The sequence below is a fragment of the Trichosurus vulpecula genome, chromosome 4 (assembly GCF_011100635.1).
Source record: "Trichosurus vulpecula isolate mTriVul1 chromosome 4, mTriVul1.pri, whole genome shotgun sequence".
In the NCBI taxonomy this organism is placed as follows: Eukaryota; Metazoa; Chordata; class Mammalia; order Diprotodontia; family Phalangeridae; genus Trichosurus; species Trichosurus vulpecula.
Genome location: NC_050576.1, coordinates 192,185,193 through 192,211,776, shown reverse-complemented (window position 1 = coordinate 192,211,776; position 26,584 = coordinate 192,185,193). Strand labels below are relative to the sequence as shown.

The window sequence follows — 26,584 nt, the reverse complement described above, 5'->3', positions numbered from 1 at the left end:
GCATAGAATCCTAGGGCTGAGAGGATCCTACTGCAGCCCCAAAGCTGGAGGAAAGAGAAGGAGGGAAGGGAGGAAGGGGAAAAAGAATGACAGGAGAAGGAAAGAAGAGAGAGGGAGCCAAGGGAGGAAAAAGATTTCTGGGAGCTTGGCATGTGGCACAGGATGGCAGGCAGAGGGAGCAGAGAGAGGAGTAGGGTAGAGGGACCAGGAAGAAGGGGACCAGAAGTCGAAAGAAGGAAAATGAGAAAGCAAGGGGGAAGAGGAAGAAATTCAGAGGTGAGTGATTGGGAGGGTTCAGAGGCTAGGCATGAGCAGAGAAGAGCAGGCTTCTTCCCCCTGGCCCACACTCATCTCTCTGGGTTGTTTTTTAGATGGCAGGGAGGGGCCAGGATCATGATATATTGGGGTGGGGGTGGAGAGGCCCTGCATCTTGCTATGATGTAAAAAGCCCTGGCCTAGAGATCATGTGACAACAAATTGTCCAAGCCCTGGCCTGGAGGGCAATGTGCCCTCCAGGTCTGACCTGCCAGCAATTAACTGTGTGAACAAGTCACATCATGATTTTCACTAATTTTCTAACTGAAATTTGACGTTCTCCTTCAATGATTTGAAAACATTCTTCTGAGAAAGTATATCCCTGGCTTCATCAGTTAGGGGCTCCATGATCAAAAAAGGTCTAAGGTCCTCTCTAATTCTAAGATCCTTATGGATCCATGTTGCAGGTGGTCACCCACAGAGGACCTCCAGGAGATCCACAGTGATACAGAAATGGTACAGGTGAGGCTCTGATCCTCCCACCTTCCTTTTTCCTCTGAAGATAATGATGGAGTGCTTCTGTTCTCCAAACTTCTCAAGACTTCAGGCAGAGTACACCTACCCATATAACCTTCCTAACCTGGGTCCCCCCAAAAGGGCACACTACGAAGATGGGAAAATTGGACCAAAATTGAGACGGAACCTCAGGGCTTCCACTGGCTAAGCCCCCATGACTGTTGAGGCTACAATTTGGGGGAAAGGGTATTAGGGTCATTCTGTACAAGCCTCCTAAGGACACAACAGTCCCTGCTCTTTGAGACTCAAAAGATTTTTTTCTTAGGATCCAGAAACAAAATTGAGTGGAAGTGTGTGGGAAGGTATTGTGGGGAGGAGGAGGTTTTATAAGATTTACAGCCAAAATGGTCATCTGATCCACCCCCAGCCCTGTTTGAGAAATGAGGACAGGATCACAGTCAATGAGTAACTAGCCCCAAAATTCCATGCCAGGGACAGAATTTGAAATCTTCTAACTCCAAACCCTAGGGAGGAGCAGATTCAGGCATCCTTGCACTAGGGACCACTTTTGTTTAAGGGTTTGGGTTTGAGGCCAAGGACAAGAAGGGTTGCTGTGGACTATTCGTTAGTACGCTGTTGTCCCAGATGGACCCAGGGTCTTTGGAGGCTGAGGTGGGGGAAGACCCAACGGATCTAACCCCAAATGTGAAGAAGGAACTTTTGGCCTCTTGGACTACCCAACAGGCTCGGGCAAGGCCTGGTAGAGGAGCCAAGCCTCAGAGGTGAGGGCTGGGAGTTCAGTGTATGGGGTGGGGGGAGAGTAGGCCTCAGAAAGATCGGGAGGGACTTGGGTGTTGGGAAGACTAGCAGTAGTTGGGGGTTGGCTCATGGTGGACCCCAGGATGAAAAAAAACTATTTGGAGGTGTGTTAGGGGGATAGAAGGGGAAAATGGAAAAGCATCACTCATAGTAAGGCTGTACTTGGGTGTCAGTATTGACAGCCTTTTTGCCAACAGGAGACGGGACCTCTCTAGTCTCTTTGCACCAGTGGACATCCCAGCTGAGTATGAGCATCCCCTGACCTCTAGGCAGGTGGCAGGTGAGAGGAGAGGCTCCCACCTGGAACACAGGCCCTTGGTGGGGAGGGAGACTTAAGCCCAAGTAGCCCCTGGGATGGAGAGGACAGCTAGATGTCCCCAGCTGGGGTGGAAGGTAATAGAGCTCTGTACAAGGAACTATGTATAAGTCACATTTTTGTAATTCTAAGGCATTAGGTGAGATCATTTTTTTAAAAAGGAATTATGCAGCAAATCCCTTTGTAAATGGAAGAATGGCTTTCCTTTTGTGTAAATCTAGATTTTCATTTATTGGGTTTATTTAAAATGGGACCTAACTTGCTGACCCTTCCCATGCCCTACTTCCAACCCTCTCTCCCCTTTGCCCTTCCCCTTACAATTTTAAGTTTTTAAGGCACCAACTGCGCCCCCACCATCCCCACCCCACCCCCAACAGCCTTCCAGGATGTCTTCCAACTGTTTAAACCGGGCTCCCAGGGCAAGCTGGACATGCGGAGCATGAAGGGGGCACTACGGACTCTTGGCATTCAGCTGAGCCCCCAGGAAGTGTGTGAGGCCCTTCGGAGGGCCGACCTGGATGGTAGGTCTGCCCATAGGGTTCTATCCAAAATCAAGCTCCCAGAGCTCAGCCTCTCATTATACCACTCCCCCTTACTTTTCTTCCTTTCCCTGCCTTTCAAGTGTTCCCTCCAGAAAACTTTCTCTAATTTATCCCTGTCCTCCTCCCCTCTATTCCCTCCACAAACTTCTAGGCCACAGAAGGTAGAAATAGGTGCTTACATGCTTATTGACTGATTTCACTCAATGAATTATGGTAGCCAAGGTTACTTTTTTACTCAAGTTGGTTTATGCCTGGAGGCTGTTTTTTGCTCACTGGGTGGGGACCCTGAGCCTCCCTTCTGAGGCTGAATGTTCCCCCTCCTCCCCTCTCCCCAGGGGCAAAAGGCCTTTCTGTTTTAGCGTGATCCCCCAGAGCCTAGTACAAACCCATACTCTGAGTGTACCAACCTTCTCCCTGCTCCAAACATATGCACACTCCTGAGCAAACACAGGCACGCAGTTTCTCTTCTTCCAAGGTGATGGAGCCGTTGACTTTGAGGACTTTCTTGGGATCCTGACTGACAACCACCGTTTTGCCCAGTGCATGGGTGAGGAGGCATTTCTTTTTTTTATGGGTAGTGGGGTCCAGAAAAGGAAAAAACTAAAACCTGTCACGCTCCTGAATCCTTTAAAAGAAAAAAAAAATAAACCTCACTAGTCCCTAAAAATACTGTCCTGTATTTCTTCTGTCTGTCACAGTCCAACTCTTGGAAAAAGCTGCCTAGCTCTAACGCTAACAGTCCACTTTCTCTCTCACTTCTTGTCATCCGGCCTCTGCGCTCACTGGACTGAAGCAGCTCTCTCTCCAAGATAATGCTAGTGATCCTCTTAATTGCCAAATCTGATGGATTTTTCTCAATCCTCAGTTTCTTCAGCATTTTGACACTGCTGACCACCCTCTCTGCCTGAATACTCTTTTCTCCTTTGGATTTTTTTTTTTTGTGACCAGTCTCTTTGGAGTTCTCCTTCTACCTGTGACCACTCCTCAGTCTTCCTTTGCCGGATCTTCTTCTGTATCCTACCCACTAACTTGGAGCTCTGTCTCAGAGCATCCTTTCTCTTCCATTTGTTTCTCTCCCTTCCTCTCTCTGTCTCTATCTCTATTTCCTGTCCCATTGGGTTTAACAATAACTCCCAAATCTACATAGCCACCCCTAGTCATTCTCTAGAGCTCCAGTCCTCTATTTCCAACTGCCTGTTGGTCCCACAGGCATCTCAAACTCAACATGTCTGAAACTCCCCATCTCTTCCTCCCTCCCCTACTTTTGTTGAGAGCACCACCATCCATGTTTAGGCACAGCCATCTTAAGACTCCTCATTCCCCATATATCCGCCCAGTTGGCATATCCATCAGTGGAGTATCTCTCAAATCCCCTTTCTCTCACCATTCACCCGACCATCACTATAGTTGGTGCCTCTTGTCTAAAAGATCCTAACATAATTTCTCTACCTGCCTCAAGTCTCTCCTCTCATCAATCCATCCTCCATAAAAATGTCCAAGTGATTCTCCTAAGATACCCCTTTGATTATGTCCCTTCCCTGCTCAAAAAGCTATGAGTTTCCTGTTACCTATTCAGCAGAAGACGTCTTCTCGCTGCTGTTCATACAACATTCTATCTCTTACCTTTACACAGGCTGTCTCTCCTACCCCCAGAAACCCCTCTATACTTCAGATATACTCCTTTACCTCCATCTCTTAGAATAAACTTATTTCCATTATAATTCAAGTCTTTTCCAATGTCCACCCCAACCCAACCTGGTAGCTCCTTCCCACTCCAAAATTACCCTGTTACACAACTGCCCTAAGACTTTTGGGACACCCTCTATTTTGTACATGTCCATAGTGTCTCCTGAACAGACCATAAGCCCTTTGAATGCAGGGACCATTTCGTTTTTATGTGTTATCTTAGCTGTGTCTGGCATGTAATAAGCACTTAATAAATGCATGTTAACTGATTTAATGCACCTAAAGGTCGGATGAGAAACAGTCGTATCAATGATCCCCATGGTCTGGAAACGCTTTTCTTTGAGATGATGTCTAAGTTTGTGGGTCAGGGGGCACTGTCCCCCAAGTCAGTAGCGGATGTGGTGAGGTGTGCGGGGCCCAGGCACTTCCCCCCCTACTCAAGCACCTCTCCCCTTATCCTCCAAAGTTGTTAAGGATTCCTAGCTACTACTACCCTACCCTGACTATTCCAGACCCTCAGTAGGGGGAGGGTGGGCAGGGCATAGTGACAACAACCATGGCTGCTGGAGATGGTGGTGGTGGTGCCAGTTTTTGTCCCCTTTCCCAGATCCCCTGAGAAATCCAAAAGCCTGGGCTGGGGTGGGGACCATTGCCTAGTGGCCTTGCCCTCCCCACCCCATATCCCGCCTCCCCCAGTTACTATACAGACAAACAGAGAGTGTTGCGAATGAGCTCTTGGTGGAAGGGCCTGAATCACAAACACAACCGAAGCTACCGATCCCGATCACACACGGGCCTCAGCTTCTTCTGCCAGGCCACGCGCCTGTCTGGACTGAACAACCAGCAGCTTGCCCGATCCCTGCATAACCTCCGGGACTTGAGTATGGATCTTCCATAGTGAAGAGGGGAGCAGTGAGCATGGGAGGAGAACGGCTAAAAGGGGGTTCCAGGTGAAGGGGAAGCCCACTTTCAAGGGAGAGAAGCCCAAAACAAGTCTTCTTCCTGCTACCCAGATGTCCAAGGCCCCTATTCTCAGGTCCCCAACCTGCCCTCTCGGACACGGTCGACCGAAAGGAGGATTCGAAGCAGAGGCCCCAGACTGACCAACCTGGCCAGGCCCTGCAACAAACCCAAGCCGCCTCAGCGGGAGGCGCCTCGGCGGGCTCCCGGTAAATGTTAATGGGAAAGGGGGCTGGCTGGCTTGTGCCCAGCGTCCACCCCACCTCCCCCAATGCCAATTCTGTTCCTTCCTTTGCAGAGCCCATAGGTCAACGACCACAGTCAGAAGAGGGGACTGCAGAACTGGGACCAGCTCCCTCCCCACCCACCCTGGTCCAGAGCCAACTCCCTTCCCCACCCCCTGCTACCCCACAGAGTCACTCTTTACCAAATGTTTACCAATAAAACATTTCCTTAGAGAAATTAGTGGCCTGACTTGCATCCTCCCGGGGTGGAGAGAAGGGGGGGAGATGGAGGCTAGCCCAAGGAACACAGCATCTTCCAAATCCATTTATTCAGTTCCAAGTATAAAAATAAGGTCCCAGAGGTTTCTCCCTCTCCCCTCCCCTCCCCCCATCCTCATTCCCTACCCCCGTCCTTCCTACCTAGGCCAAGGGCAAAGAGTGGGGAGGCATTTCATAAATTATAGATGCCAGCCCCACACTTCTGGGATATGAGCATGGCTTACATGATGAAAGGTAAAGGGGGGGCAGCACCTGGCATTTGGGGGGAAGGTGGTGGAACATTTCCTCATCGAGATGCTAAGATCTGGACTGCTGCCCCTCTGTGGTAAGAAGAAGAAGTGCATTTATAGAAGGTTGTCCCCAGGCATGATTTATCGCCCTTTCCTCAAGATTGTCATTTGCTCTCCTAAGCAATGGAAAAGAGGGCTCTCTGTTGGCCCAATGGATGAGCTGGCATGTCCCTGCTTGCACAGGTGGCTCTGACCTAGGCTGGTCCGATTTCCACAAGTCCATGGACATTGGAGAAGAGGAAGGGAGGGATCCAAGCAGCCCAGGGGCTACAGTGCGAGGTCAGGGGTCACCTGCAGGGAGGTGCCAGGGGGCTTTCGGCGGGCACTCTGACGGCCTGTATCTGACCTTCGGTATGGCTGATTCCGAAGACCTGTTGGGAGCAGCAGATAGACACCTTTAGCTCTGGACTTTGGCTATAGGCTAACTTTCTCCCTTTCCTCCCTACTCCATCCCACCCAGTCTCACTGCTCCTTCACTACCAGCAAGACCAAATTCATCTTTGAGAATGCTTTCCCCTACCCTATCACTCCTGGCAGTCCTAATGTGTCCCCCAGGGAGCCCTTTTCCCATTCTCCCTCATTGCTGCAGGGCTCTACAAACCCGGCCTGGAGGCCAGACATCTCTCTGCTAAGCTCTGTAGCCAAGGAGGTGCTACTCAGAATCAGACATGACATCATCCCAACCCCAAGCACGCCAGTGGGGTGAAGGACTAGGGGTCCTCTTTACCTACTCTGAGTCCTGAATATCAGCTACCCTCCTCCCCGAAACCAAGGGGACAGCTGGGCCATGGCAGAAACCATATTGCTTAGTGGGGTCAGCCTGCCCCTGGCCTCCCAAACCATCAGGTACCTTAGGTTAGGGTGGGGGTAGGATTCTAGAGGGGGCTCTCGTCACTGAGGCCAGCCTCCAGAAACAGTCGGGATGTCCGCTTGCCCGTGCGGGCAGTGAAGGGCGCTGTCTTCAACACTGAGGTGAGGGGGAAGGGTGGGGACCAGGAGGAGGGAGAAGAAGAGGAGGAAGAAGAAAAGGAAGCCAGAACAGTGTAAAGTACAACCAGATGGTAGGGTGGAGGGGTTCAGGGGAGAACATGCAGGAGCTGACCCCGCCCTCTCCTGAATTTGTGGGAGAAGGTGGCTGCCCTGACACCAGAGAAAGGTGGGCAGGTAGAAAGATAGGATAGAGACAGAGGCCAGCCCAGGTTGCTCTTCACTGGTCTCCCTCCCTCCCCTAGAGACTGCCCCCACCCTCTCACCAGTGATAATGTCCTCTATGGCCCCATCACGGTCACTCTCATAAATGAGGGGCTCCTTCTGCTGCTTCCTCTTCAGCTCCGAAATGAGGTCCATTTGTTGCCGTCGGGCCTTGGGTGGGGACTGGATCAGAGGCGATGGGAAGACATGCTTTGATCATCTGGGCCTTCTACTCTTCTTCCAATCCCCGGCCACCCACTGACCACCCCAGGCACCCCATTTCTCAGGGAGAGAGTTGGGAAGGTGGTGAACATGATGCCCAGGGGGATGGAGCGAGGGGAGGGAGGGAGGGACAAAGAAGAGACACCAGACAGCCTCATCCCCAGAGCAAATGCTTGAAGACCTTCCTGGGGAATGGAAAACCACTTCGCAGGTATAGACTTTGGCCTCCTTAGGCTACATAAGGGGATGCTGCCCCCCACAACAGACAAGTAGTGAAATGTGGTCCTCATGAAGACCAGCTGTGGTTATAGGGGGCGAGCAGGGAGGAAAGAAAAGAAATCCAATGTCTCAACACCCAAGCATGATGGGAGTCACCCTACCTTGGACTCTGCAGGTTCCCCTTCGCCTGCGATGGGAGCCCCGGCCTCCTGGGCTGCAACCTCCTGTTTCTTCCACTGTTCTACGTCCTGCTCTGCTTTCTGGCAGGAAGTAGCCACGGTCAGCAACATGACCATTCCTCTCCCCCCACCCAGTGCCCCCTCTAGCCAGGATCCCTATGTCCACTTTTCCCAGACATCTGCCCCTCTAGGGAACCCTGTCACAAGTAGGGTTCTACCCTAGCTCCCTCCCAGGAGGCCCAGCCTCCCTCCCCTGACTCCTGATGAGCCTGGCACGGCAGGAGCAGAAGCCAGAGACAGGACTAGGGGTAGGCAGAGTATACAGTCACCTAGGGCACGAGATGTTTGGATTTTTTTTTTAATGGCTTTATTTTTAATGCCAGAAAATACAACACAGCTGTGCATATTTTTTTTCTTGGATTTACAAGTTTAATCAGAAATAGGCAGTGGGGAAAAAAAAAGAAAAAGGCAAAGCCAGCTTTCTTTTCAGAATCAAAATGCAGAATAAATGGAAAAAAAATTATGGTGGTGTGTGTATTTATTTTGATAGGCAGCTGGGCAGCCTGAGCTCCAAATCCTGCCTCAAAGACACTAGCTGTGTGACCTTGAACAAATCACTTAAACCCTCTCAGCCTCGGTTTTCTTATCTGAAAAATGGGGATAATAATAGGGCTTTCCTCACAGGGTTATCATGAAGATCAAATTTTATATATGTGTATATAAATATATATATATGTGTTTATATATACACATATACACATATATACATACCCACATACACACACATATACGGCCATATACACACATATACACATATATACACACACATATACACACATACACATACACTCATGCATATACACATACATACACACACATACACATACACACATATATACAGATACACACACATATACACATACATACACAAACACATATATGAAGCACTTTGCAAGTGTTAAGATGCTATATAAATCCTAGCTATTGGCTAGTCTTATGCGGCTCAGAGCCTCTAGTAAACAATGACAGATAATGGGTACAATTTTCAAACCTCACTTAAAACACATCATGGAGGGAAAGGGCTGGGGGGGCAGCTAGGTGGCGAAGTAGCGCACAGAGCACTGGCCCTGTAGACAGGAGGACAGGAGTTTAAATCCTGCCTCAGACACTTAATAGCTGAGTGACCCTGGGCAAGTCACTTAACTCCCTCCACCTGCCTCCAAAACAAACAAGACCGTCAGTCACCAGCCTATCAGCAGGCCACGCTTATAGAGCACTTTAAGGCTTTACATGTGTTCTCTTCTCAGCTGTCCTGTGTACATGCTGTTATTATGCCCCTCATTACAGATGCGGGAACTGAGGATGAGACTGGAGGTTTGCCCAGAGTCCGCCACCAAATGTGTGAGGAAGGTTTTTAAACCCAGGACTTCCTGACCCCCAAGTCCAGTACTCTGTAACCACACCCCACAGAAAATGGAAGATACCTGGCCGAGGCATTCCAATAACCCCAGGACCCCTTGGGGGTCACGCAGCCCCTCTCCTTCCCAAGCCCCTCCCCAATACCTTATAGGCTTTGACGAAGCGGCTGAACACAGGGAAGAACATAGACGGAGGGGTGGTCTTGGGATTCTCCCCGAAGTACTCCACCACAGACTCATACGCTTCCTGTGAGTAAGTACCTCCCGTCATTTTGGCGTATCGCCGCCCCGCCTGACCCCTGTTCCTCTCCAGTCGGGCCTCCACTTCCCTGCCTGACCCCCACCCCGCTCCAGTCCAGCCTCCAGTTCAGGGGAGGAAGTCCTCAAGCGTCTTTTCCTGACCTCAACAGCTCTCCACTCCCACTGCCCCCCACCACGATCCTGACCCTGTAACCCTCTTGTGCCAGGCCCCCCAAGCCCAGCTCTACCTGGGTCCCACCCCTCTAACCCATCTTTGCTATTCCTGAGTAGAAAGTAAGATCCACGAGGGCAAAGTTTTGTTTTTGGTCTTGACATCTCCCGTGCCTGGCTCATAAGAGAAAACAGGATGAAAGGCTTATCCTGCTAGGATGCCTTTCTGCCATAGCCCCTTAATGTGTGTGTGTGTGTGTGTGTGTGTGTGTGTGTGTGTGTGTCTGTGTGTGTCTGTGTGTCTGTGTGTACACTCGCATTCGAGTGTGTGTCCCAATCCCCAGGATGGTCTTGCCTGCCTGCCCTGTGCATTCATCATTCCCTATGGCCCCACCCACTGGCAAAGAGCCCTGCCCTGTCATCCCACCTGAGCTGTCTTGCCATCAGCCAACAGCTTCTCCATGCTGGGACTGCTGACCTTCAGGAATTCCTTCAACACCGGATTATCATCTTGGCGCATGAACTCCCGCCTTGTCAACTCCATGCCCCGCTGGAGAGCTCGGGTGTCCTGGAGGACACTGTCTAGGGACACTGGAGGGAGGGTAGGTGAGCAACATGTCAGGGAGAGACAGAATTTCTCTTGCCCCCATTTCTTTCTCTCTTTTTGAGGCAGTCAGAGTTAAGTGACTTGCTCAGAGTCACACAGCTAGTAAGTGTCTGAGGCCACATTTGAACTCAGGTACTCTCATTTCTTATTCTCTTTTCCTCATTCAGTCAGCCCTCTAAGGGGCCAAGCTGCTTCGTTTCTCCCTCCCCCCGGGGTAAACCCTGAGGACTGAGAGGCCGATAAGCAACAGGGAGCCCCTCAACCCCTCCCCACCCCCACCCTCCAGCCCCATACCAGCCCCAGCCTTGTCCAGAAAGTGAAGGTCAGCGTGGAAACAGGTGAGTTTGGGATACTTCTCTCCAATCACCTTCACCAGGTAGTGCAGGAGTGTCTGCTTCCGGTCTGTCGACTTCATCTCCAGCAGCTGCAGGGAGGTGATCAATCGCAAGACTCCAGCCCCATACGCAGCAGAAGGGGACACCCAGATGTGCCAGTATGACCTCCCCACTCCCCGATCCCCTTGGACTTCCCTCCCCCTGTCCCAGGGTGTAGTTGAGCCCACTTACTGCATCAAGGCTTTGTAGCCTGAAACCATAGGCTGCCCCGCGTTTACTGCTGTTCATGTAATTCCCAAAGGCCAGGACGATCTGGAGAGAAGAGAGGAAGAAGAGAGACAGAGAGGGAGAGAAGGAGGAAGAGGAGAGAGAGACAGAGAGAGAGACAGAGAGAGAGAGAGAGAAAGAGAGAAAGAGAGAGAGAGAGAGAGAGAGAGAGAGAGCTAGCTCAGCAGGCCTCTGCCCAAAGGAATTTTTTTTTCCCCTTAGGAGACAGGGAACAGATTTTTCTATGTTCTGAATGAGTCTTCCCTGGAAGTTCCTTAGGGACAAGAGACCACATCCCCACCTCCCTCAGACTAGGGACTCCTTTGTCCCTAGAGGCAGCTGTGGTATAGAAAGAGTCCAGGATTTTAAATCAGAGGACCTGGGTTCAAATTTAAGCTCAGGACCTAACACCTGTGTGTTAAGGTAAGCCTAGGCCAGCCACTTTGAGTCTTTGGGGTTCATTGATAAAATGAGTGGTTTGGTTGAGAGCAGACCTTCTTAGCCTTTCTTGGTGTCAGAGTACAATGACAGACACAATGACATAACACTGTTGCAGACTGGAAAGCTTATAGACCCCTTCTCAGAATAATGTTTTTAAGTGTATCAAATAAGATAGGATTACCAAAGAATCAATTACATTGAAAATCATTTAACAAAATATCTTTAAAAAGCAAGTTCACAGACTCCAGATTAAGAATCCTGGGACTATATGCTCTTTGAGATTTCTTCCAGGGGCAACTATGTGGCTCAGTGGATAGAGTGCTGGCCCTGGAGTCAGGAAGACTCGAGTTCAAATGTGGCTTCAGACACTTACTAGCTCTGTGACCCTGGGCAAGTCACTTAACCCCAATTGCCTCAAAAAATATATATATATTTCTTCCAGCTCCCATTCTCGTCTGATTAGGAGGTCCCTGAAGACAGGGATTCTATCACCACCACCACACTCCATCAGACTGGAAAATTCCTAAAAATAGGCCTGGGCCCACGGCCCAGCACCCAGGAAACGCCATCTGTTTGACAAGCACAGACCTCATTACTTCTCTTCCCCCATCCCCTTACCTCTAAGATGTTTCGGAGCTTGTCTGAAGACTTGAGGGATATGGAAGCGGCGATAATGGCGTTCAGTTGCTGTAGGAGGGAAACAAGGATGAGGAGGTAGACCAGACTGATGGCGAGGGGAATGGAATGCAGCCTTCTGACCCTAAAGTCAGGCAGCGGCAGAGAATGGCTGGCCCGGTGACCTCCATTATGAAATAGTTTGTAAATTTAAAAACACTCTATAAATGGGAATGTTTATTGTTGGGGTTTGGCTGAGGGCTCCTACTTCCGTTGCCCCAAATGCCCTAAAATGACCCTAGGGATTCTCTCCCAGGTCTCAGGGGAGAGGGCTCTGAATTCATCTTCTAAGACAGACCTGGGCCCTCACCAAACAAGGTCCCCATCCCCCATCCTGCCCCCCCAAACACTGGATGTGGACCCTGTGGACCCAAGCATGAAGCCCCTTCCCGTCCATCAAGCCTCCCCGAGCATCCACACCGGCATGAGCAGCTGAGCCGTGTCAGGGAAGTTGCCCAGGAAAGCCAAAGTGGACATTCTCTCAGACAGGCGGGGGATGCGGCTGAAACGCAGCATGAACCGGTCCTCGTCCGACAGCTCCTCCACCGGCCGTTGCTCCTTCTCGTAGCGTCCAATGAGGCTCAGCTCATACTCCGTGGGGAGGAATCGAGTCAGGAGCTCCAAGAAGTCCAGGCTGAGGGCCTGCAAGTCATACCTGGGCAGGGTGGGGAGGGCATGAGTTATACACACACACACACACACACACACACACACACACACACACACACACACACACACACACCGGACTTTGAATCCAGACCCTGCTCTTCATTACCTGTGCGACCTATGGTGGAAGACCACCAAACCAAACATGTTTGTATATATTTGTTTCTTTGTGGCCTCACCCATTAGATTGGGAGCTCCTTGAGGGCAGGGATATCGTTTACATTTTTCTGTATCCTTGGTGGACACTGCCTGGCACAGACTAGGTGCTTAATAAATGTTTATTGACTGACTTGACTCTCTGCCCTTTGCAAGGTCTCCTGGGCCTCTACCTGGCTGCTACACCCTCCAAACCACCAAGCCCTGCCATTTAACCACCTAATACACCCAAAGCACAGCTGGGCCTTGCCACAGTGCCTTTAGAACATCTGAGCTTTCTCTTAGAGGCAGCTAGCTATCATAGTGATAGAGTGCTGGGCCTAGAGTCAGGAAGACCTGAGTTCAAATCCAATCTCAGGCAATCTAGCACAGGTCACACACACTAGCTGTGTAACCTTGAACAAGACACTCAACCTGTGCCTCAGGTTTCTCAGCTGTTCACTGGGGATCATAACAGCACCTCCTTCCCAGGGTTGCTGTGAAGATCAATTGAGACCATCTTTGTAAAGCATTTAGCATAGTTCCTGAAAGACAGTGGGTCCTTAATAAATGCTTCTTCCCTTCCCTTCCTACTCCCCTCCCTTCTCTTATTGTCCTCCTCAATTACAGTATGAGCTCCTTGAGAACAGGGACTGTCTCATTTTTTGCATCCCCAGAAGTTGCTTGGTACAGAGTAAGTGCCTAATAAATGCTTTTTCATTCACTGATTCAAGCCAAACTCCAGGCCCTTTCTTGTACCTATCTATCATATGCTATGCACTCTTGTACCACTCTCCCTCCTACCCCCCGGAGCTCTCTTCTCTGTTTTCCATCAATTCTACTCATCCTTCGAGGCCTTTTCTAACCCTGCACCAGCCCACCATGAGCTCCAGCAGCAACTCCAGCCTAAGCCCCAACACCTAGGCATTGTTTTGTTTCAGGTTATTTCCTTTTGTCTCCCCAACTATGGTTGCAGGTATCTGGTAGTCAGGGGACCAGGTCTAACATTCCTCTGTATCGCCCCACAGCTCCAAGCATAGAGCTGGACAGAAAATAGACTGTCAAGAAACAGACATCAAAAAAGGTCTGTTGACAATTCTAGGGGATGAGGAAGATGAAGCCAGGGAAGGAGGATGAGAGGAGCCCAGGCCCAAAGGAGCTGGCTTAGAATGCTGGCTCTGCAAATAACTGCTATGTGACCACAGGCAAGTCCCATCCTCTGAGTGTCAGCTTCCCTTTCAGTTAAATATAGGTGGACCATAATCATCATAGCCTTCCTCTTTCTATGCCAACCCCAGGTGCATCCAGTGAGGTGAGTGCCATGTCCCTCCATATGTGGCACAGTCGGGGATTTAGGGTCCAAAGACCTAGGTTCAAATCCCAGTAATGCCATCAGGGTAACCTGCATGACCATAGGTAAGTCACTTCGATTATCTCGGTCTCAGTTTCTTCATATGTGACAAAGAGGGTTTTGGACTAGATGACCTTGAATGTCCCTCGGAGCTCTAAATCTAGGCTCTCAAAGGTGCCCCCATCTCGAGACCCAAGAGCCTACGAACACAGGGACAGGGAAGAACAGAGCAGGGAGAAGAGACCGAACTGCAAGAGAGATAGCTCCCCATCTGTGTGCATATCACCGGGGCCATGAAAGAATTTACGTGTGCACGTGCAGAGTCCCTTAACACTAATACCAGCAATAGTAACTATCATTGCATTTACCCACCACCTCCTGACTGAGGAGGGCAGAATGAGACGCATCTTCTGGAGACGGTCAAAATAGGAATTGGTTTTGACCGTACGAAAAAAAATTAATGGCTAGCATTTACAAAGTACTTTAAGATGTGCAAAGAGTTATTTATAAGGTACTTTACTTCATCCTACAATAACCTCGGAAGGTAGGTGCTGTTGTTATCCCTATCTGAGAGATGAGGAAACTGAGGCTTGAGAGAAGTCACGTAACTTGCCCAGGGTCACACAGCTAGTAATTGTCTTAAGGTGGGATTTGAATTCAGGCCTTTCTGACTCCAGCACTTTATGCATTCACTGTGCCACCTACCTGCCCTAGGACTGGGACATCCTAGTTCTATAGCACTGGGATAGCTCAGAATTTTGGAGCCACAAAGGAATCAAGAGTAATCCAGACACATGACCCATTCCTCTGTCCACTTCTCTGCCAGAAACTTTTCTTTACTCATAGGTAAGAAGAAGGGAAGGAGAGCTCTGGGAGAACTCTTTTTACTCATGGGGCAAAAAGGGAAGGAGAGCTCTGGGAGATCTCTCTTACTCATGGGTAAGAAGGGAAGGAGAACTCTGGGAGATCTCTCTTACTCATGGGTAATAAGGGAAGGAGAACTCTGGAAGATCTCTCTTACTCATGGGTAAAAAGGGAAGGAGAACTCTGGGAGATCTCTCTTACTCATAGGTGAGAAGAAGGGAAGGAGAACTCTGGGAGATCTCTCTTACTCATAGGTAAGAAGAAGGGAAGGAGAACTCTGGGAGATCTCTCTTACTCATAGGTGAGAAGAAGGGAAGGAGAACTCTGGGAGATCTCTCTTACTCATGGGTTAGAAGAAGGGAAGGAGAGCTCTGGGAGATCTCTCTTACTCATGGGTAAGAAGAAGGGAAGGAGAGCTCTGGGGGATCTCTCTTACTTATGCATAAAAAGGGAAGAAGAACACCATGAGAGGCATAAGGAAAGAAAATGGTGAGGAAAGACAGGACTAGAGATCGGAGCACTCACGTCTCTATGGCCTGGCAGATACGATCGGTGCTCAGGTTGCCTTTGCGTAAGGTGATGGCCAGATTCTTCGCCCGGTTGGCCTCAATGAGTGTCACCTTGCTTGGGGCCTTTTGCGTTGTCTTGGCTTTTAGGGCATTCAAGTCCAAGGAAGGACCCTGAGACTTGGTCTTGAACTGTTCCTCAAAGTCACTCATATCCAGTTCCTAGCACAGAAGAGAAGAGATCAGTGGGTTCAGGGCCAGAGGGAGACCTAGCACAGCATCATTAAGGGTGTGTGACATCACAGCCTTCCTCTTTCTTTTCCCACCCCAGATACTTCCAGTGAAGTTGATGCCATGTTCCTCTGTAGACCTCAGACAATTCTGCCCCATCCTGGGTTGACTTCACCCCAAATTCATTAGGTCCCAGGTGTCTCCCACAGTTAAGAATGCATGGAACCGTAACCCAAAAGGAAAGACAGAATCAGCAAAAAAAAGAGTCCCGAGTGTGACGCTGCCCTACTGAAAACTGAGTGGGTACACAGGGCTCAGAAGACTCAGATCCCATGGCTGAAGTGGCAGAAGACCATACCTGCAGCACTTTCTCGTCATTGATCTCTGTAAAGACAGTGCCCGTGATCTGGTTGGGCTTTAGAGCCACCCAGTTGAAAACCGGCATCCGGAACTTGGTCTGAATTGGTTTCTTGGCCTTCACTGTACAGACCAGAAATAAGGTTGAGACAAGGGGTAGGGGAGGTCACAGCCATACTACAAAGCTAGGGTTGGGGAAAGAGATAGGCCTATGGGCTGAAGCAGACCAGAAGCAGGATATATAGGATTGGGGGAAGTGTGAAGGAGGGCAGGGAATAAATGGTCTGTTGCTTCAGGAGAAAAGATAGGGACAAGAAGAGGCCTAAGTAAGTGTGATTGAAGTATAGATTAGAGTTATGGACTGGGCCAAAAGGGAAGAAAAGGCGGGTGGACAAATACGGGGCAGGGGGGCAGCTAAGGTGAGTGGGGTGGGAGGAATGCGGTCTCAGACCAGCAAAATGCAGGTTTCTTATTAAGATCTCATGAACAGAGCTCCTATACACATATATACCTCATTTCTTCCCTGAGCTAGAGGAAGCTGGGAGAATATCAAGGGATATTGAGGTCAATACCCATGTTGGCTCCCCCACCTAAAAAAGAAATCCCCACTGAAACCTCTAGTCCTGGCTCTACTTACCTGTACTAGTTTCTGAAGTGGGCTCCCCAAAGGCACCAGGAAGTCCTCCAGGAGGAGGAGGGGGCACTGTTCCATTCATCCCTGGTGGTGGGGGTGGTGGAGGTGGTGGTGCTGGGGATGCCCCAGTTCCAGGCAATGGTGGGGCAGGGGGTAGTTCCTGGTTACCAGGAAGGGGTGGAGGTGGAGGGGGTGCTGAAGGTGGGGTTTCCTGAAGGGTAGGTGAGGCAAGACCAGGGATTGGGGGAGCTGGTGGTGGTGGTGGGGGCGGCGGTGGCGGAGGACACACAGATGCAGTGGGGGGAGTTGTCGGAGGTGGGAGATCTGCAAAAAGCAGCAGAAAGCAATTAGACAGTCATCTTCTTTGCTAGCAGACTGCAGTTCCTGGCAGCAGTGGAAAGTAACAGAAGTTTCTCAAGCTTCCTAGGAAACCCAGGTTTCCTAGCATGCAGGGCTCACAGGGGACCTTCTAGTTCAAGATCTGCCCCTCCCCTACCCAGCACAGCCCATGCTCCTAACCCCACGGCAGCCACCTTCTCTACTGGCCCTACCCCCTTTCCTGGGCCTAGTCTCACCTGCCTGTCTACTATACCCCCACCTATCACAGTGGCTACCTTGGCCCTAACTCTAGCCCCAGAACAGGGACTTAGAGGAAGCTTCAGTGAAAACCTTTCCTCCAGCCTCACTAGGAGCTCAGGGACACCCCTAAATCCGAATCCCTCAGGAGTATTGGTGTAGTGTTGAAAACAACTCAAATCATCAAATCCAACCTTCTTATTTTGTGCACAAGGAAACCAGGACCCACAGAGATGAAGTAACTAAGCCCTAAGTTCACACAGGTAACCAGTGACAGAGCCTGGATTAAAACCCAGGTCCACTGACACCAAATTCAGTGTTCTTCCCACCATGCTAAGCTGCCTCCCTCAGCCATGCCCAGAACATCTCTCCCTGTGAACTTATCCTATCCCCCACCTTTACGAGGGTGAAGGTGGCACCCAGTAGCAGGCCTCCCAACACTGACCACAGAGCCCCATCTCTATTACCCCCATCCCCAAACAAACACCTGTGCTGGAGGAGTCGGGTGCTCCAAGCGTCATTGGCTTTGGCGTCATCGAATCAGATGGAGTTGCCACAACAACCGGGATGATCTCAATGGTGATGTCTTCCCCAGGTCCTCTCAGGATTCGGATTAACCCTTTCCTCTCCAGCTCCTCCAACTTAAGCTCCAAGGCGGAGGGCTGGGCTGGGACTGGGGTGAGTACAGGCACCTTCTTGGGGTCAGGGGGCAGCTGGGAAGTTCCCATGGTGGCACACTCACTGTGGCGCTCCTGGATACCACATCCCCAAAGAAGGATAGAATCAATCACCCCACCAAGGACACTAAGCCAAAGCCCACTGACACAGATTCCCACTGAGTCCTTTGGCGCATTGAGTGCCAAGCTCGTTTCCATGCCCTGTGCCACTATGCCGCATCTTTCTCTCCATATTACCCCCAGGCCAATGCCATCATCTTCCATGTCCTATCCTGCCAATAGTCCCCTGCTCCCTTTCTGGCCTCCACAACCCCCACCTCTGACTTCTGTATCCACATCCCCCCTCCCCCAACCTAGCCTTACCCGGAGTATGTCCAAGTCCTTTCGGGTATGGCTCAGCTGCTTCTCCAGCTCAGCTATCTTGGCCATGGACTCGTTCTCTGCCTCCCGGAGCCGCTCTGTCAGCTATGGCAGCAGCACATGGTGAGCACACCCACACTGGGCGAGGGGGCGGGTACCAGGCAGGCCTGACACCCAGGAGGGGGAGGGAGGAGGGACAGGAATCCCTCTTGCTTCTGGGCCCTTCCTTTTTACTCCTTAGTGTGTGGAGCTAGGACAGGTACAGGGAGTGGGGACAAAAAGCCAGCTGGCAGTAAGGTGGGCCACCCCTCACTGTCTCTGGCACAGACCCCACTGGGGATTCCACATTACACAGGCCCCTTCCTTTTCCTGGACCAAGAGCTAGAATTCAGCCTTTAGCTGTGAAGAATAGCCTTTGCCCACCCCTAGTTCTACTATTTTATTCTTTAGGGTACATTCCTTTTCTGCCCTATCAGTGGTGGGTACCGTGCATAGTCCTTGAGCAAAAAAACACCTAGGCCCCTATGCAGTCTCAGCCCGTGGGAACACCAGTCTGTCTGGGAGGGTGAGTAGGGAGGGCAGGATCAGAGGAGGAGAGAGAAGCTCTGGGAAACAGGAAGACCCTAATGACGAAAACACAAACTGACTCATCCATTTCCCCCATCTTCCTCTTTCTAGTGGAGGTCAATAAGAGATCTCAAAGCACTCAGTGTTTTCTCCAACCGGTCAGGGGAGAATCCTTGATGAAGGAAGTGGGGGGTGAACAGGTGAATGTAGAAGAATGAGGTACCTGAGCAGGAGTTTTGACTTGGGCTCCCAGGGTCACCACTAGATGTCCTGGGGTGCTTCCTGGGGCTAATCCTTTCTGCCCCCAGAATCATACCTGCTTCAGAGGGGGCTACAGTAGAAGGGGGTCTCCTCCCTGCTCCTACCCTCTTACCAAGGCCACCTGCTCCTGCAGTTCCTCCATGTGCTCCAGAACTGCATTCTTGGTCTCTGTGTCCTCCAAGAGGGCACCCACATCAAACACATTATCCAGATATGCCTGGATCTGTACCTGCAGCTTGTCACTCTCTGTCATCCGCAGCCTCTGCCACCAGGGAAAGGACAAGAGAAAAGGGGGTGAGGGCGAGGAGAGGCCCCCTCCCCTAGTACTCCCCCAAATCGAGGAAAGGAGCCAACCCTACTAATCCCTCTCCCATTAAAAAAACAGCTACCCCAAAAGTCCCCTCTTCCAGGAAGGCTTCTTGAATTGATCAGAAAAATCAGACCTAATAGTTTATATTTTTTATTCCCTACTCGATTTGGGCATGAAGTCCTCCATACACGGTCTCTTCCAGGCATCCAGACTCTTTCCTCATAAGGCACACACAATTTTCCTGCCCCTAGGCTTTCATGCACTTATTTATAATCAGCAAGCACCGAATGTCGGTTTCTTTCTCCTCAGATGTCTGTATGCCCTGCCCTCACATGTGCAGTGAGTAAATCTGTTTGAGACTCAGGCTATAGGGTACAGTACAAAGAACACAGGGCTTTGGGGCCTGAAATCCTTAAACTGCAGTCCAGTTTCTGATGCTAACTCACTGTATAATCTCGGGCAAGTCACTTCTATAAAATGGCAGGCTTGGATTGGACAGTCTCTTCCAGCTCTGAATTCTGGGGTCCCATGAGTCAAAGGCAAGGGCCAGGGCTTGGCCTGCGTGACCATCTGTGCTTCCAGCCCAAGGCCATGCCTTCACACAATAGGATGTTTGGACAAGGTCTCTTGCTGCTGATGCTGCTAAGAGTGTCACTGAGAAGGGACTCCCACCACTCGGGCTTACCTCCAGGTAAACGTCCAGGCCCAGGTGGGTGAACTCATACTGCAAGAAGACTCGAAAATTCATGTTCTCCACTGAATGCACCACGATGTTGATAAACTGCATACAAGCCACCTGGGGGCAGGGAAAGTCAATGGTCAGTTTGTGGAAATGGGAACTGCTTGCAAGTGCCAACCCACCATCCAAACCCCAACTCTGTTTTCCTCAGCTTCGCCTGCCCTCTGCTTCCCCTCCCCATTATTCCATCTGGATCCATCCAAACTCCTCACCCAGTCCTCAATACCCTAAAACCTCCAGTTTTCCTGACAGTCAACTATTTACAGCCTCCCTGAGGTTTCAAGGCCTCCCAAAGAAGCCCCAGGAACCAAGAAAGTTTCCCCTGGGGAGACACCTAGGTCCAAAGCCAGCCAGCAAATGATGCAGGCACAGGACCGAGGCACTGGAATTCCCAGCCTGAAGCTCGGAGCCCTTGAGGGCTTCAAGTCCGATCCAATGGTCCTGCCTAGAACAGCTGTGTTTCCCCCAACTTAACCACAGCCCACTGCCCCCAACTCACCATGAAGTCAATGTTGCTATCTTCATTCCGGAAATACTCCATCAATCTCTCAAACCTATTCTTCTCCCCACACACCTTGCAGGACGAAGGGCAAAAAGGAGAGGCTGAGTTAGGGTGTTAGATAGTGCCTGCTCCCCCGAACGCTCCCAAGTCACTGGGGCATCATGGGAAAGTTTTCAATCTTAAAGCCAGATAGACCTGAGTGGTATTCCATGACTAACACTCAGCTCGGCTTCCTCATCTATCCAAGGAGATAACTATATTCATACCACCTATGTCATTGGGTTGATGGGAAAAGAGTACTTTGCAAATCCTGAAGCCCTATACGAATGTGAATGATGATGATGATGGGTCCCCTTTAAGTGACAGGATCCTGAAAGAACGACTTGTTCTACCCCTGTATTGATTTCTCCTCCATCAACTAAGGGACTCAAAGTGTATTCTCTTCTAGGCTAGTGTGGGAAATGGGGAGGGGAGTGCATATTCTTACAAGGTAGATAAGCAGTCCCATTTTTATAGGATGACAATGACTCAGCTAAGACTAAAGCCTTCTACACCAGGAAAACACAGACAGACAGACAGACAGACAGACACACACACACACACACACACACTCCCTCTCACTCTCTGTTAACCACCAGCCTAAAGCTGTTGAATTTCAAAGTATGCCTGTGTTCCCTGAAACATCAAAGGATCATATGTTTACAACTACAAGGGACCTCAGAAGTCAATAAGTCTGATTCCCTCACTTTACAGATAAAGGAACTCAGCTGGGTGACACAGTGTTAGATTTGGAATCAGGAATTCCTGAGTTTAAATCCAACCTCAGACACAAGTTGTATGACCCCAGAGAAGTCACTCAGCTTTGCTGTGCTCAGTATCCTCAGTGGTGTTCTCATCAGTAAAATGGGCGTAAAAACAGAACCTGCCTCTCTGGGTGGTTGTGAGGATCAAATGAGCTAGTAAGCTTTGCAAAGCTTAAAAAGCACCATTAACTGAGGGACAAAGAAACTGAATGGATTACTCAAGGTCAAACAGCTAGCAAGTGTTCAAGGTGGGATTCAAAGCCAGGTTCTTCCTGGCTAGGTATAACATCATATGCACTGTACCACATAGGAGCCACAGAAAGTTGGCCTCTGCTACCCTGGCTGTGCTAAGAGGAAGGAGGAGCAGAGCCGAGCCTCCCTACAGATGCCTGCCTTGGTGGTCCCCCTCCATCCCCTTCACCTCCTGCCCGCTGGCAAGCTCTAGGCTCTGAAAGCCTGATCCCATTATAATGCTCAGAACCCATTAGGGGTCTCCTCAGGCCCAAGCTGCACTTGGAGAGAGCCACGAAAATAAGACACAAACCAATGTCCTCAGCCATGCCCCGAATAACCACGATCAGGACAGTTCACCATGTTCTCCCTGAGGGACCAGGGGATGCCAGCCTGGGTACCACTCCAAGACCTGAATACTTCATAGACACTGCCGGTTGCCATGGCCCCCTCTGCAAACCTCACACTGTACTCCAAGTTCAACTGAGCTAACCCTGCCTGCCTCTGTGTTCAGTTTCCTAGGTTAAAGTGCCAAATTCACATAGCAAACAGACAACCCAGAATCAACTGGTGCATGGTCACCAAGAGTGGCAGTGAAATCTGCAGTCAGAAAAACCTGGATTCAAATTCTGTCTCTTCCCATTTACTACCTCAGTGACCTTAGGGCAAATCATTTAACCTCTCAATAAGAGGGTGGGACTAGATGATCTCCAAAGTCCCTTCCAAATAAAAATCTATGATGAAAGAAATTAGATGGTGTTGGTGGAGATGTGAACTGGACTGGCCATTCTGGTAAGCAATTTGGAACGGTGCCCCAAAAGCTAATTAAGACCCCTTTCGACCCAGTGATACCGCTACCAAAGTCTACACCCCCAAGAGATCAAAGTAAGAGTAAAAGGACCTATATGGACAAAAACATTCATAGCAGCAAAGGATTGGAGAGTGAGGGGTGCCCACCAGTTGGGGAACGGCCAGACAAGTTACGGTACATCCCTGTGATGGAATGCTGCTGTGCTGTAAAAAATGATGAAGTGGATGGTTTCAGAGAAATCTGAGATGTGTATGCAAAGTCTGATGCATACAACTGATACAAAGTGAAGTGAGCACAGCCAGGAGAACAATTTGTAACTGTAATGATAAAATGACTTTGGGAAGTGTTGAACACAAGGACCAACAATTCCAAAGGATTCATGATAGAGAAGTGATGTACTCAGATGGAGACTTTTTTTTTTTGATATAGCTTAATAAGGGAATTTGGAGGCAGCTAGGTGGCACAGCGGATAGAACACCAGACCCGGAATGAGAAAGACTCCTCTTCCTGAGTTCAAATCTGGCCTCAGAGACTTATTAGCTGTGTGACCCTGGGCAAATCACTTAACTCAGTGACTCTGCCTCAGTTTCCTCGTCTATAAAATGAACTGGAGAAGAAAATGACATACCATTCCAGTATCTTTCCCAAGAAAACCCCAAAAGGGGTCATAAAAAGTCAGACATAGCTGAAAATGATTAAACAACAAAATATACGGGAATTTGTTGTGCCTGACTATACATGTTTTAACATGGGTTTTGTTTTTCTTGCTTTCCCAATGATGGGGAGGTGGATCTTTGTTCAAAAACAGAATAAAATTTAATTTAAAAAGAGATCAAATGGAATTCCTACTCAATACCACAGCAGGGACCCTCTGAGTAGCCAGAAGTCCACTCAGTTTCATCAGGATGAACAGCGGGTAGCTATATCTCAGGAAAATAAGACTGAATGTCTGGGGAGAGCTTAGAGGGAGGCAGCCCTCCCAAAGCACCCCACCACCACCACCAAACTAGAGGGAGGGTGGGGAGCGCAGACCTCCAGAACATCTTATACGTAATCTGTAAACACTCATGTATACATCTTGTCTCCCCCTCTTGAAAGCAGGGTCTGCTTCACTTTTATTTTGGGGTCCCCAGAGGGCATGTAGATGTGGGGCATGTAGTAAAAATGCTTGTTCATTGACTGCTTCATTACCTGATCAGGGGCTTCTCCCCTACAGTCTCTAAGTGGGGCAATCCTAGCACTGGAGTCTTCCTTTATTTCCCCTAAACAATCGCCAGGGAAAACTGGTGCCGGCCACTCTCAGGAGCTATAGGAGTCACTGTACCTACCATCCCATACTCTTTTTTTTTCCCTTGAGGCTGACAGTTTCTCAGACACTACCTAGCCTGGATGTATTAATAGTTGAGCACAGGCAGAATGTGGGGGAAGAAGGCTACTGAGTGCCAGGAGCTGACTCCTTTAAAGGAGCAGACCCTTTTCTAAAAAGAAAAAAAAAAAGATGGTGGTAGGTAAAGCAAGGGGAGAAGGAGAAAAGAGGAGAGGGGAAGAGGGGGAAGGAAGGACAGAGAGGGAGAGAGAGGGGGAGAGAGGAGGGAAGGGGTGGAAAGAGGGGGAAAGAGGTGTGGAAAGAGGGAAGAGAGGGCAAGAGAGGGGGGAAGGCGGGGAGAGAGAACTTAGCACCCCTAGGCATGGAGAAGGTCAAACCCCACCACAAGGGACTGAGGAATAGGGGGTGACTCAAGCTAGAGGTACAAAGTTCAACTGAGTGGGCTTTTGACAAGTGGTTGTGGAGAGGGAACACCAAGGGGAAAAATAGTGGCTGTGGAACCTTGGGCAACTCACTTAACCTCAGCAGGACTTAGTTTCCTCATTTGTTAAAAGAAAATCAGGTGTGATGAGATGAGCTCTGAGGTGCCCTCAAGTTCTAAATTCTCTGATGGGAATACTTGCAGGTTTTGGAGTAAGAGATTAAGGGCAGAGACAAGGGAGAGAGAACTGGGCCCCATGACGGAGCAAAGGGGCTGGTGTCTGGGGCCTCTGGAGGAAGAGTTTGGCTCAGCCTTGATTCACCCCCTTTTCCCCAGGCCTATTCAACATCCTCTTCCTCTAAGTGGGCCTTTACAAACTAAGTCATCCTCCCCCACCCAGCCGTCTGCTCCATTCATTCACCCCACTTGGGTTTCCCACACACTTGCCTCCAGAATTCACACTGCTCAGCTTTTTCCGCTTCTGTCATTTTATGGGACAAGCTAGGATTTAGGTGTGTCTTGGCTCCCTCATTAGACTGAGGGTTGCCTGAGGATAGAGACTGGATCTCCCCCATCAAATGTGAAGCCCCTTGATAATGGAGGCTGCTTCCCCCATCATCAGGGGGAGCTCCCTCCCTCTGGATCCCCTGTGGGGGGGGCACAGGATGGATTATGCTCTGAGTGTGTGTGGGGGTTGAGGGGTCTGGACAAATGTAGTGATGAGACCGAAAAGGAGCTCTCAGCCAGGCACCCAGGGGAAACATAGACCCCACCCATGTCCCTTCTCTCTGGAATAATCGACCAGCCTCAATCAAGGCAGGGAGGTGATGGTGGTACAGTGAGGGCTTGGGAGTCGGGAAGACCAGAGTTCAAATCCTTCCTCAGACCCCTCCTTTTATTTATTTATGCATTTTATTATTTAGTTTATATTATTGTTTTATTTTATATTATATTTATATTGTATTATTTAGTTATTTATTTATTATTTATTTACTTAACCTCTCAGCCTCAGTTTCCTGGGCACTACAAAAGCACCTAACTCACAGTGTTCCTGTAAGATTAAAGGAGCTAATATATGTAAAGCACATTACAGAACTTTCCTTGAAGTGCCATATAAAGGCTAGTATTATTACTATCAATAGTACTTATTAAACTACTAGCAAATGCCAAAAGGCACCGTGCTTATTGCAGTGCATATCAAATGAAAGAAAATGTCAGTGCCCTAGTCCCTTGTGAGGCACTATTATTTTTTTTAAGACTGGAAAATCTAAAATGCTGGAGAGGATGTGGGGAAATTGGAACACTGTTACATTGCTGGTGGAGTTGTGAACTGATCCAGCCATTCTGGAGAGCAATTTGGAACTATGCCCAAAGGGCTATAAAAATGTGCATAGCCTTTGACCCAGCAATACCACTTCTAGGCCTGTATCTCAAAGAGATCACACAAGTGGGGAAAAGGACACATACATACAAAAATATTTATAGCGGCTCTTTTTGTAGCAGCAAAGAATTGGAAATCAAGGGGATGCCCATCAATTGGGAAATGGCTGAACAAGTCATGGTATATGAAGGTAATGGAATACTATTGTGCTATAAGAAATGGGGATGATACAGACTTCATAATAACCTGGAAAAACCTACACGAGATAACGCTGAGTGAGCGGAGCAGAGCCAGGAGAACATTATACACAACCACAGATATATGGATTCTGTGAGGACCAACCCTGACAGACTTCGCTCTTCTCAGCAACACAAAGGTACAAAGGACTCACGATGGAGAATGCTATCTACATCCAGAGAAAGAACTATGGAGTCTGAATGCAGATCGAGGCACACTGTATGCTCGCCTTTTTTTCCCTCTTTTTTTCCTCTCTTTTGTTTTTGGGGGTTTTTTTGGTTCTGTTTCTTCTTTCTCATGATTCATTCCATTGGTCATGGTTCTTCTCCATAACTTGACTAGTGTGTAAATTAATTCAATGTGAAGTTATACATGGAAGATATATCGGATTCCATGCCGTCTTGGGGCGGGGGGGCGAGGAGGGGAAGAAAATCTGGAACTCAAAATTATGTAGAACCAAGTGTTGTAAACTAAAAATAAAGAAAAAAAGACTGGAAAATCTAAAAGTTCCCATTTTATAGATGGGGAAGCTGAGTCCTCGCAGTGACCTGACCAAGGCTACGCTGCTAGGAAAGTAAGCAAAGGAGTGCCAGGCTCTCACCTGCTGCCCCCCCCCCCATCTCAGGACATCCACACCACCACAAAGCACAACCAAGGAGCAGCAGTCACTCCAGACTCAGGTCCTTGCCTAGATCACACTTGCCTGCTGAAGTCCAGGTAGCCAAAGGAAGTGGAATCTCTGTGACCCTCCACCCTAGCCTTGAAATCCCAAGCCTCTGAGGCCT

At 49.5% G+C, this 26,584-nt stretch overlaps 2 protein-coding genes across 4 annotated transcripts in view; one reads left to right on the top strand and one right to left on the bottom strand.

Annotated features, from left to right (window-relative positions):
• Window positions 1-1,416: 1,416 nt before the first annotated feature.
• LOC118846977 (EF-hand calcium-binding domain-containing protein 3-like) lies at window positions 1,417-5,314 on the top strand. The gene is made up of 7 exons (XM_036755633.1): window positions 1,417-1,553; window positions 1,788-1,870; window positions 2,284-2,427; window positions 2,924-2,995; window positions 4,420-4,540; window positions 4,831-5,015; window positions 5,148-5,314. The coding sequence occupies exons 1-7, from the start codon at window positions 1,417-1,419 to the stop codon at window positions 5,312-5,314; spliced, it is 909 nt and encodes a 302-aa protein (XP_036611528.1).
• Window positions 5,315-5,630: 316 nt separating this feature from the next.
• FMNL1 (formin like 1) overlaps window positions 5,631-26,584 on the bottom strand; it is a 56,222-nt gene continuing 35,268 nt past the window's right edge. For 2 of the 3 annotated variants that reach the window (XM_036756746.1, XM_036756748.1), the window contains exons 10-26: window positions 20,586-20,660; window positions 20,033-20,143; window positions 19,150-19,299; window positions 18,213-18,314; window positions 17,660-17,924; window positions 16,600-16,920; window positions 15,964-16,085; window positions 15,394-15,596; window positions 12,273-12,507; window positions 11,796-11,864; window positions 10,701-10,781; window positions 10,429-10,558; window positions 9,955-10,118; window positions 9,262-9,363; window positions 7,681-7,779; window positions 7,141-7,261; window positions 5,631-6,258 (exon numbers count right to left, since the gene is read on the bottom strand). In XM_036756746.1, the coding sequence (XP_036612641.1) occupies window positions 6,155-6,258; window positions 7,141-7,261; window positions 7,681-7,779; window positions 9,262-9,363; window positions 9,955-10,118; window positions 10,429-10,558; window positions 10,701-10,781; window positions 11,796-11,864; window positions 12,273-12,507; window positions 15,394-15,596; window positions 15,964-16,085; window positions 16,600-16,920; window positions 17,660-17,924; window positions 18,213-18,314; window positions 19,150-19,299; window positions 20,033-20,143; window positions 20,586-20,660 (2,454 nt within the window). In that variant the 3' untranslated portion in view covers window positions 5,631-6,154. Of the gene's footprint in view, window positions 6,259-6,737; window positions 6,855-7,140; window positions 7,262-7,680; window positions 7,780-9,261; window positions 9,364-9,954; window positions 10,119-10,428; window positions 10,559-10,700; window positions 10,782-11,795; window positions 11,865-12,272; window positions 12,508-15,393; window positions 15,597-15,963; window positions 16,086-16,599; window positions 16,921-17,659; window positions 17,925-18,212; window positions 18,315-19,149; window positions 19,300-20,032; window positions 20,144-20,585; window positions 20,661-26,584 lie in introns of all 3 variants that reach the window. The other variant, XM_036756747.1, reaches the window with a different exon arrangement.

Coding starts and splice junctions, on each gene's coding strand:
- LOC118846977 (XM_036755633.1), top strand. CDS start 1,417: ATGGACCCAGGGTCTTTGGAGGCTGAGGTGGGGGAAGACCCAACGGAT. Junction 1,554..1,787: donor AGAGGAGCCAAGCCTCAGAG/GTGAGGGCTGGG, acceptor TTTTGCCAACAG/GAGACGGGACCTCTCTAGTC. Junction 2,428..2,923: donor TCGGAGGGCCGACCTGGATG/GTAGGTCTGCCC, acceptor TCTTCTTCCAAG/GTGATGGAGCCGTTGACTTT.